Source organism: Colobus angolensis, unplaced genomic scaffold (assembly GCF_000951035.1).
Source record: "Colobus angolensis palliatus isolate OR3802 unplaced genomic scaffold, Cang.pa_1.0 Scaffold247, whole genome shotgun sequence".
In the NCBI taxonomy this organism is placed as follows: domain Eukaryota; kingdom Metazoa; phylum Chordata; class Mammalia; order Primates; family Cercopithecidae; genus Colobus; species Colobus angolensis.
This window is the reverse complement of record NW_012115677.1, coordinates 1,709,271-1,720,893: the sequence shown is the minus strand read 5'-3', so window position 1 is coordinate 1,720,893 and position 11,623 is coordinate 1,709,271. Positions and strand designations below refer to the sequence as shown.

Sequence of the window (11,623 nt, the reverse complement as noted above, 5' to 3'; positions counted from 1 at the left end):
GCCTGTAATCCCAGCACTTTGGGAGGCCAAGGCAGGTGGATCACCTGAGGTCAGGAATTCAAGACCAGCCTGGCCAACATAGTGAAACCCCGTCTCTACCAAAAATACAAAATTAGCTGGGTGTGGTGGCACACACCTGTAGTCCCAGCTACTCGCGAGGCTGAGACAGGAGAATTGCTTGAAACTGGAAGACAGAGACTGTGCTGTGCAGAGATCGTGCCACTGTACTCCAGCCTTGGGCAAGACAGAGTGAGACTCCATCTCAAAAAAATAAATAAATAATAAAAATACAAAAATTACCGGGGTGTGGTACCGCACGCCTTTGATCCCAGCTACTCTGGAGGCTGAGGCAGGAGAATTGTTGGAACCTGAGAGATGGAGGTTGCAGTGAGCCAAGATCACTCCACTGTACTTTAGCCTGGGTGACAGTGAGTAAGACCCTGTCTCAAAAAAAGAAAAAATTAAAGGCAAGGCAATTTCTATAGTGTCACTTAGGACTATAGTAGTAGATTCAACCCCAGAAAAGTTCTAGAAAAGTAGCATCTTGGTAGCTTGGAAAATTCAGGCACAAGTAAGTGGCAAGCAATTTGGCTAGACCCTGAGCCTGGAGGACCCAGCTTAAATGGGAATAAATTGTAGGTGGCTACAAAAGAAGAGTGAGTTGTCCTTCTTTTCACTGAAATGGAAGTACACAATATTACAGAGCTGGCCGCGTGCGGTGGTTCTCGCCTCTAATCCCAGCACTTTGGGAGGCCGAGGCAGGCAGATCACAAGGTCAGGAGATCGAGAGTATCCTGGCTAACACGGTGAAACCTTGTCTCTACTAAAAATACAAAAAATTAGCCGGGTGTGGTGGCAGGCGCCTGTAATCCCAACTACTTGGGAGGCTGAGGCAGGAGAATGGTGTGAACTCGGGAGGCGGAGCTTGCAGTGAGCCGAGATCACAGCCACTGCACTCTAGCCTGGGCGACAGAGTGAGACTCTGTCTCAAAAAAAATAAATAAATAAAATAAAATAAAATATTACAGAGCCAAGCATAAAGCAGGCAGTCTATACATTTTTTGTCTCTTCTTTTCCTTTTCCTCTCCCTCTATCCAGAGGTAAGTGAAGACAGTAGAGTTGGCCCAAGTAGGGTGAAGAAAGAAAAGGGGCTTCATACTATTTCTGTCTTGTCCATCTCACCCCCAGCCCACTCCCACCTGCAGTTCTCAGGAATTGTCTCGGGAACTGCACTATGAACCAAGATGAGATTATCGAGAAAAGTAGCTCCCCTTCCTTGCCTTTATCCTCAACCCCAGACATTAACGAATAGCTGAGAGGAAAGGATTTGCAGGAGGAGGCGGCTACATTTTAAAGTATTTGTTTATTGTTCTGCATTTTAGTTTCATGCTTGTTTAACTAACAATTACAGAAAGATTTTGCTATGTACATAAAATATTTATCCTGAAAGTGAATATTTTAAGGTTTAGATATGATTTTCCTTCATTGGCAAAGCCTACGATATAAGCACAGTGTGAAAATAACCTGTAATAAAATAAACAAAAAATACGTTTCTTTTTTTCTTTTATGTCCTTATGTTCTAGTTTTTTAAAAAGGGCTTTTCACCTAATCATGCCACCTCCTGTCCTACTTCTCTCTTATTTTATAGTTGCTTTCATTTTCTCAGTATCTGCTTCCTTCATAATATGACATAATCTGAGTTTTACCTCACTATTCCACTGAACAATGTTTTAATTGAAAGGAATTCACAGATTATCTGATTCAAACTTTTCATTTTTTTCAAATAAGAAAACTTCAGCAGCTTTAAGTAGCTTAGATAAGGCAGAGACAACAAGGACTTAGCACACAAGCTTGCATTTACCATTCTCTGCCCATGGCAGACATTGATAATCGATTTTGTACTCTGTAACTCCCAGTGAGCTTTATGAGTCCTTCTCAGAGCTCTGTAGGCAGCCAATGCCGTCACTCAGAATGAATATGAGATCTGAAATCTATGCCATCCCTGGCCCATAATCACACATAAAGCCATGAACACTTAGCGAAAAACACTAAATCAAGAGCAGCTATAAGGGATTGCATTTGACTGAAAGCTAGATAAGTAGAATAAACAGTAAAGGAGAAAAGCAAAGGCTCCCTGATGTTGAACTAGGCTTGGAATGTGAATAAAATTTAAATAGGCAGACAGTAAGGAGGAGAGAATTCTTTGAGGAAAAACCATGTGAGCAAAGGCAGAGGCTGTTCAGGGCCAAGCATGACAGTTTGGCTAGGGGAGCTGCTTCAGATTGGAAAACTGTTGGAAAGATTAATTGGGGTCAGTAGTAGGAGATCTTAAGAGCTCAACTACGAAATTAAAATTTTATCCTATAGATTAAAATCATGAAAGTTTTTGAGCAAGGAGATGATTTGACAAAATTATCATTTTAAACAGAATTATTAATTGATAACATGCAGGAAGGATTGACAGGGAGAATAATACAGCGTGTTAGGAAGCAGATTTGTTTCCAGGCCTCAAGAGATAGAGGTTGGTACTAAGGGAGTACCAATGGGAAACAAAAAAGACAAGAAATATCAAAGATGTCATTAAAAATAAAAATTAAAGAGGACATAGAATTTTATGGCCAATGGAGAGGATAGTGGAAGAAAAATAATTTCTCTTCATGAGGTGAGTGATGGTGGTACCTCTGAACTAAACAAAGAAGTCAAAAGCAGAATGAGCTCATTTTGGAGGAAAAATATTCCCTCTTTAGATATGTACAACTTGGGATGGCTTTGTCATATTTTTTATCTTGCAAGAAAAATGAAGCACACTCAGTTTTTATCTGTCTCAGAACTACCTTCATTTTCTGTAAGTACCAGGAAACATCTGTGGTTTTGAAGTTTAGCTTTGACATCATACATCAAGCTCTGTGAAGTTACCACTCTGGCCATTTGGGTGATTTCTTGATACTCTAGGACTTTTGAATCTAGTCATTTAGTAAGTTGGTATTCTTTTTCCTTCTTTACAAAATATTTTTAATTTTGTTAGCCTTACGTTTATGGTTTAGATTTCTTTGGCCTTATCAAGCTTTTCTTTTGTCTTCAACTAGTTAAAGCTAGCATATAAACCAAGATTTCCACAAACTGGGTATCTTTTTAATACTTTGTTTTCAAAGGATGCAAGGTGTTGTAAACCGACTGTCCAAGTTACTGAAACCTGGGGGAATGCTGTTATTTCGAGACTATGGAAGATATGATAAGACTCAGCTTCGTTTTAAAAAGGGTAATAGTATATTCAGTTTGAGGTTATTTTTAAGTGTTCTAAGGATGCCTTGATTATATTTCACATCAAAGTATTTAGTTGTTGTTTCTTTTTTTTTAAGGAATACCCTTAAAAGTCTCTCTTTCCACAATTTTTTTCAGGACGTTGTTTATCTGAAAATTTTTATGTTCGAGGAGATGGTACCAGAGCATATTTCTTTACAAAAGGTATGCTAATCTACAAGAGGAAATGATTGGTCATAATTGTTCTTATTAGTTATTATCTCATAGATTATAGCTCAGAAGCTGTAAAACTGAGGCTTCCATCATTGATTAAGCATTAGATGTCTTCATACTTTGATGCTTATAACTGGTCTACATAAAAGGTTGAAAATGGCCGTTTATTTTTTAATCTTTTTCCAGTTGAAACTGCTTTAAAGAGGCTCTTGTTTTACCCTCATACCCAGATGAAGGTGAAGGCTGTTCCATTTTGGAGATATTGTTAGCCTAAATATGAAAAAAATTGATGATATAACACAACCAGAGGAGGACATTTGATAAGTTTATAGAAAATTACTTACCTTGGCCCATCACAGGAGTGCTCACTTGTAATCCCATCACTTTGGGAGGTGAAAGTGAGACGATTGCTTGAAGCCGGGAATTTGAGACCAGCCTAGACAACAAAATGAGACTCTGTGTCTACAAAACAAATTTTTTTAAATTAGCTGGGCTGGTGGTGCATACCTGTAGTCCCAGCTACTCGGGAGGCCAAGGTGGGAGGATCACTTGAGCCAGGGCAGATGAGGCTGCAGTGAGGTATGATTGGACCACTGTGCTCCAGCCTGGGCAGCAGAGTGAACCTTATGTCTAAAAAAACAGTACATTTTCAAAATAGAAAGAAGGAAAATTACTTATCTCTAGCTAATTTCTCTTTTTTTTTGAGACAGTCTCCTTCTGTTGCCTAGGCTGGAGTGCAGTGGCACAATCTCAGCTCACTGCAGTCTCCACCTCTCCAGTTCAAACGATTCTCCCACCTCAGCCTCCCAAGTAGCTGGGATTACAGGCACCCACCTCCACACCTAGGTAATTTTTGTATTTTTATTAGAAATGGGGTTTCACCAGGGTGGTCTCGAACTCCTGACCTCAGGTGATTTGCCTGCTTCAGCCTCCAAAAGTGCTGGGATTACAGGCATGAGCCACTATGCCCGACCAATTTCTCATTTTTAAAAATGCATTTCTAACAGTACCAAGTGAATGCTGCATTCAAGGAAAATTTATGTGAGTACTTTTATAATCTGCCATTTTGGGTTTCTGTAAACCAACAAAAACTCAGAAAGGGAGCACCTTTCAAAATATTGAAAGCTGCAACCCATAGTTTTATACATCTGTTGATGTCTGCCGTGTCAGTCTGTAAACAGGTGTATTTTTATATGCATGGTGTATTTTTGTGAAGTAGAAGAAACTCGCTTGGTTTCATAGGTTTCCTTTACCAAATTGTTCTAGAGAGTGTTTCTTGTATAAATGAAATTTAGATGGTCAGTTACTCCATCAATGTTCTATTCCTTAGCTCCCCCATCCCTAGTCACATGTCATATCTTTCATTGCCATTTTTGTCTCACAGGGGAAGTCCACAGTATGTTCTGCAAAGCCAGTTTAGATGAAAAGCAAAATCTGGTTGATCGCCGCTTACAAGTTAATAGGAAAAAACAAGTGAAAATGCACCGAGTGTGGGTTCAAGGCAAATTCCAGAAACCATTGCACCAGACTCAGAATAGCTCCAATATGGTATCTACAGTCCTTTCTCAAGACTGAACTTTGTAACATGTTAAAGTACAAAGCCAGAGGACTGCTATTCAAGGACTACTATAAGTCTTTCGTTTCTCAAAAGACAATGAGAAAAAAAGAAAAGAATTTGTGTTTCCTGCTGTTTTGTCATAGGTGAGCTCCTTTGTACATTTTAAGCACATGTAAGTGGTTTGGCACAGTGTGCCTTTTTCTGTGCTTTGAAAACTTGACATGCCAACCTTGTTTGAATTTATTACATCTAACCATTTTGCTTGTTTCTTGAATTTTATAAGCATTCAATTAAATTAGTATTATGTCAGGTAATTTTGAGAAATCGTAACTTGACATTTTTTGCAAGTAAAAAATATTGTTTATTTGTTTAGGCTTAGTAAACCGGTTCCCAAACACAGTCTGACTCTTCCCATTGTCATCTGATTGCAGAGAGAAAGCACACCTTTTTTCCAGCGAAAGCTACAACAAGCCCAAAGTCAAAGTGTATTATTTTTTGTCTTGTTGTTGTCTATTTTCTCCCCCCCCTTTTTTTTTTTAATTCAGGGGCTGACATCTGAAATAGAATTTTAGTTCCTCTTTCCTTTCCTAAAATTGGGGAAGTATAGCCCATGCTAACATTATTTTCAGGCTATTCTTAGATATACACGTTGTTAGGCCAGGTGCAGTGGCTCACACCTGTAATCCCAGCACTTTGGGAGGTTGAGGCAGGTAGATCGCTTGAGCTCAGGAGTTCAAGACCAGCCTGGACATGGCGAAACCCTGTCTCTACCAAAAATACAAAAATTAGCCATGTGGTCCCAGCTACTCAGGAGACTGAGGTGGGAGGATTGCTTGAGCCTGGGAGGCGGAGGTTGCAGTGAGCTGAAATCGTACCCTACACTCCAAACTGAATGACAGGGTAAGACCTCGTCTCAAAATTTAAAAAAAAAAGATATGTAAGCTGACAAGCTCTTGTATCAGGGGCTTTTGAACCAGAGCAACTTCATCTTGAATAGGGACTGTGTAAAATGAGGCTGAGACCTACTGGGCTGCAGTCCCAGGAGGTTAAGGCATTCTTAGTCACAGGATGAGATAGGAAGTCAGTACAAGATACAGGTCTTGCAGACCTCGCTGATAAAACAGGTTGCAGTGAAGAAGCCAGCCAAATGCCACCAAAACCAAGATGGCAATGAGAGTGTCCTCTGGCTATCCTCACTGCTACACTCCCACCAGTGCCATGACAGTTTACAAATGTCATGGCAACATCAGAAAGTTACCTATATGGTCTACAAAGGGGAGGCCTGAATAATCCATCCCTTGTTTAGCATATAATCAAGAAATAACCATAAAAATGGGCAACCAGTAGCCCTTGGGGCTGCTCTGCCTATGGAGTAGCCATGCTTTGCTTTTTTTCTTTTCTTTTTTTTTTTTTTTTGAGATGGAGTCTCGCTCTGGCACCCAGGCTGGAGCGCCGTGGTGTGATCGCAGCTCACTGCCAGCTCTGCCTCCCGGGTTCATGCCATTCTTCTGCCTCAGCCTTCTGAGTAGCTGGGACTACAGGCGCCCACCACCATGCTTGGCTAATTTTTTTGTTTGTTTGTTTTTGTATTTTTAGTAGAGACGGGGTTTCACCATGTTAGCCAGGATGGTCTCAATCTCCTGACCTCATGATCCGCCTGCCTCGGCCTCCCAAAGTGCTGGGATTACCATACCCGGCCTGTTCTTTACTTTCTTGATAAACTTGTTTTCACTTTACTATATGGACTCAATTCTTTCTTGCACAAGATCCAAGAATCCTCTCTTGGCGGCTGAATCCAGACCCTTTCTGGTGTCAGTGGTAAACTCTGTTTAAGACAACTGTCATACCCAAGAAAATTCTTAAATTGTGGCAGTTAAAAATATATTTATCCCCTTGAGGGCCAGGCACAGTCACTCAAGCCTGTAATCCCAGCACTTTGGGAGGCCAAGGAGGCAGATCACGAGGTCAGGAGTTCAAAACCAGCCTGACCAATATTGTGAAACCCCATCTTTACTAAAACTACAAAAAAAAAATTAATCAGGTGTGGTGATGGGCACCTGTAATCCCAGCTACTCGGGAGGCTGAGGCAGGAGAATCAGTTGAACCCGGGAAGCAGAGGTTGCAGTGAGCCGAGATCAATCACACCACTGCACTCCAGCCTGGGTGACAGTGCAAGACTCCGTCTCAAAAAAAAAAAATTTATTGACTTGCAAATCACATTTTGTAGAAATGAAGTTTTTAAGATTGGTCTCGTACTCATTACATAGTATTTATTGACTACTTACATATTGAGTGCTGAATTCTATGGAATAATACAAACAATAAAGACCCAGCCTTGTTTATGCTCTTCAGGGAGCATAAATAGAGTCTAGCTGGCAAAACAAAATGTGCATATCCCAAACCTGTAAATCATGATCTAAGACAATATACAAACAAATACTCAAGTAGGGAACTTACAGCAGACTTTGATTATGAATCACAGAACCTAGAAGAAATGAATACTCTCTTGAAAGAACCATCATTGGTATAATTCAGTTCCAACTGTTTTTTCTTTCTGAGTTCACTTAAAATCCAATTTTCTAGAAGAATATCATTGGTCCAGCTTTAGTCATTGGTTCATCTCTTAACAGGCTGGGGCAGGGCAGCTTAATTGATGATGCCACCAGAATGGGCAACATAGCGAAAACCCTGTCTCTACCAAAAATACAAAAATTAGCTAGGGATAGTGGCATGCACCTGTGGTCCCAGCTACTCAGGAGGCTGAGGTGGGAGGATCTTTTGAGCCTGGGAGGCAGAGGTTGCAGTGAGCTGAGATTGCACCACTGCACTCCAACCTGGAATGGAAGGAAATTTCACTTCCTGGAATGGAAGAAAGTTCTTCAAAGGAAAATGAAGACACTGCTATCAAAAAAAAAAAAAAACAGGGGAGGGGTGCTGTCCAGTCACACCCAACACATCATATAGCAGTGGTAGCAGTAGTAATAGTAGTTCCAGAGAGACAGAGAGAGAGATCAGCTCTGAAAAAGAATGGAAAAGAATCAGGTTTCTCGGGGGAAGTAGGTCTCAGGCTAGTTCTTGAATCTATGTTCTCAGCAGATGGTGAGAAGACAAGTGTGGTGTGGGATATTAATGATGAGGAATAGGTAGAAAAGACGGGGAGGGGGTCATCTTGTAGATAACCTAGAATAGCAGGTATATTGACTTCTAGTCTCTGAACTGGAGCCATCTGAGATCAGTTTGTTTTTGCTTTATCCTAGACATGGTGTCTTATAAATGTATTGAGAGAGGTTGAGGAGTTGTCTATAGAATGGAATGGAGTGAGGTCAGAGATCAATGGCAAGGAAGAGCAGGTAAAGGTTTTTACATAAACTTGCCTTGATGGCAAGTCCTCAAAAGTACAATTATCAAGCTTTCTGTTGAAACATGTATAAGTCAGTAAATATAAATGTTAAAATTTGCCCAAGACTCTTAACTCAGTTGTATTTCATAATTAAAGTATACATTAACAAACCAAATAGTCATGAAAGTATTACATACAATAAGGGTAGTTTAGATAAGTTAATGTTGCTATGGGAACCCCAGCAGATCTCCTTGTATCTGCATTTAAAAATCATGGCCCAAGGTGGTTTTAAAAACAACAGAAGGTAAAATTATTCTCACATTCTCACACATGTAAATTGTACTGTCTCTCTCAGTTCTAAATAGCGGATTCAAGCCAGCCTCTTGACTGGCACAGTAAAATTCAGCTTCGTGTCTTTCTATAATGTATTACAGCATGTGAGTTAACCTTTAGAAGCTTCAAAAATACATCAACCAAATTTGGACTGTGAGACACAAACTGGTCTCTTTTGGGCTCTGTCCAGCATAGCCTTCCTATTCCACATGGCTGCGCAGCAGGGCCATTTCCACCAGTGTCTTCTGCTTGCCTGGTCAGTCAGTCTCTCTCTTAACCTACCTACAGCTTCCTTCTCAGGGTTTGCTGCTAGACGGAAATGTAGATTTTGGCACAGAAAGAAAAGGGAAAGACCTATTTGGAATTTTGTCCATAGATGTTAAGAAATCATGAAGTGTTGCAAATGTAACTGCTTGGGTATTAGTTTAAAATATTTGATAACTGCATGAAATTCTTATTTACCCCTCACATCCATAAAGCTAGGACCAGTTGGTTAGGCAGAGTTTGATACTTAAAAATTCATCTTCTGAGAGAGCTGAATTTCAAACGGACCATTTTCTTTCCAGCAGTAAAAGGTATATTATTTCATCTTCTTACAGTACAGAAACAATGGAATATATTGTTTAAATGCACCCTTCATTTTTTTTCTCCATTTCTAAAAATTCGCTTTTGAGCATCGTCCAAATGTAAAAATTCTCACACATGAGGAACTGTTTCCAAAGGTTGTGAGAAAGTTAAGATAACAGTTTCTATTATTAAAAGTTTTGCATTCGGTATGACACATTTGCCTGTATTGAAACACCCATTTAACATTGACTTCTGAGAACTTATTTGCTTTGCCTCTCTCGGTTCCATATGCTTTGTCTCCAAATTGTGAACACGTCCCTGTTTCTACCCGGGTGTGATCCCATGTCGTTGCTGTACTCTAGTTGGTACGTGAAAATTCACCCATATGCAGATAGCTGCCCTCTTGGAGGCAAAACTTAAAGCTATCAGAACCATCTGGATTGTTAAACCCCAAAACTTCCAACTCATCAAAGTCCTGAAGCCTGAATAGATCATACATTGTTACTTCTAATTGGTTTTGATGTTTGTTATGCTCCTCACAAGTGCAGATAACTTCACATTTGCATCGCTAATAGACCTCTTTCAAAGCCTCTGCTCCTCCTGCTTCCTGCCTCTATTAGTCATCGGGAGACTTAGTGTTGGCGTGGGTATTTTCCCCGCTTGTGAAAGTGCACTGTCAATTCTAGAGCATTGAATATATGTGAGGTATTGTTATTAATCTACAAGGCAGTACACACAGTATTCCAGCAACAGAGACTTTTTCAAAGGTTTTATGAGACATCGTAAGAAAGACAGTGTCTTTCCATGGAAAAAAAAAAGTGTTGCCTCAAACAGGAAGCATGGGTCCTAGTTCCTATTGAACTGCTTAGCTGATCTTAATTTAGCTCTGAATGCTAGATTTTGTGTATACTATACACATTATTTAATCCTCAAATTCCTACGAATTCATTTTGATGATAACCATTTACAGAAGAGATGTTGGGTAACTTGCTCAGGATATCACATCTAATAAATAGCAGAGTCACAACTCGGACCCAGAACTCTCTGATTCCAAAACCTCTACTCGCTGCACTTGTAATGGATGGGCCCAAATGCTGCTGGGAAAACCACCAGGGAAGAAAGATCGTCTGAGTCAAGCAGAAAACAATAGCAGTGGAGAAGAGTTTGTTTCGGATGACCTTCAAGGTTATGGCTCATTCTAGATCCAATCATTCTAGGAAATAAGTAGGTTACACTTGTCCACAATTACAAATTGGAAAGGAAGAGAAGGAAAGGAACTGAGAGGAATGACAAAGCAAAAAGCTTTCAATCAGTTCTTTTCAGCATTCTGCTTCTGCCTAGTTCTGCACTCGCCCCACCCCCTCAGACTTCAGCCTTCCACTTGGCATCCCTCCTCGCAGAGCACTCTCACTTGCATACTCCTCACTTAAAGAAAAAAAGCATTCTGTACTGCAAGGGGGAAAAAAACCCCTTAAAATGTCTTTATAAGGATTCAGCTCTAGGGTAATATAAAATATGTGAAATCAGGAGGTGTCCATAATAAAATATGAGTGAAAACATCATTATTTAAAACATTGTATGTACATTAATGCCACATTAATACCAATTCAAGCATGAAATGTTGAGCATTTCTTGGAATACAGTTTCTTGGAATATGGTTAGGGATTTGAGAGGCACAAAGGTACCCACAAGATGGCTTTGGTGTAGTTGTAAATATAAATAGAAGTAAAATAACAGTTGCATCTTTTATAATGAATCTATATTGTGGCCTCAAAGCTACAGAGAAAAGTGGATGCCAAAATCTGTCTTTCATTAACATATGTCTTAAATGACAGGGAAGAGGTGTTGAAGATAAAATTACTTTTTCCTAAGAGTATGAATCAGCAACATGCAGTAACAAGCAAGTAATAATAGTTCTGCGTGTGAGTGCCTACAGAGGGTAAGAAAAATAGCATCAGATTGAAAAAGCAAGTGCACCTGCAGGAGGGACCCAGGAGGCTGCAGAGCACAACTCCCTTGAGCACCATCTCAAAGTATCTCAGAGCACAGTGACCCTAATTCTGGCAAGTCAGGCTGGCATGAGATGGATGGAGCACACTGAAACCTCCAGATGGTCAGACAGCCCACCCTCAGCTGCCCCTGGAGCTCAGCAGAGGCAAGCTACAAGGCATTGCTACCTGGCCAAGAGTTTAAAACAACAGCTCCTGATTCTACAGTGTCTGTGGTTTCACAACCACTTAACCTTAAGTAAGGAACAGCTAGGCCGGGCGCGGTGGCTCAAGCCTGTAATCCCAGCACTTTGGGAGGCCGAGACGGGTGGATCACGAGGTCAGGAGATCGAGACCATCCTG

General features: G+C 40.4%; 1 protein-coding gene and 1 long non-coding RNA gene across 5 annotated transcripts in view; both read left to right on the top strand.

The window, feature by feature from the left end:
* METTL8 (methyltransferase like 8) overlaps positions 1-5,947 on the top strand; it is a 107,533-nt gene extending 101,586 nt beyond the window's left edge. For all 4 annotated transcript variants that reach the window (XM_011945933.1, XM_011945931.1, XM_011945930.1 and 1 more), the window contains 3 exons: positions 3,153-3,259; positions 3,400-3,465; positions 4,859-5,947. In XM_011945933.1, the coding sequence (XP_011801323.1) occupies positions 3,153-3,259; positions 3,400-3,465; positions 4,859-5,049 (364 nt within the window). In that variant the 3' untranslated portion in view covers positions 5,050-5,947. The remainder of the gene's footprint in view (positions 1-3,152; positions 3,260-3,399; positions 3,466-4,858) is intronic.
* A 5,077-nt stretch (positions 5,948-11,024) lies between these two features.
* Positions 11,025-11,623, top strand: part of LOC105514525 — a 1,038-nt gene continuing 439 nt past the window's right edge. Inside the window, exon 1 of the long non-coding RNA XR_001002193.1 lies at positions 11,025-11,534. This is a non-coding gene — a long non-coding RNA (uncharacterized LOC105514525). The remainder of the gene's footprint in view (positions 11,535-11,623) is intronic.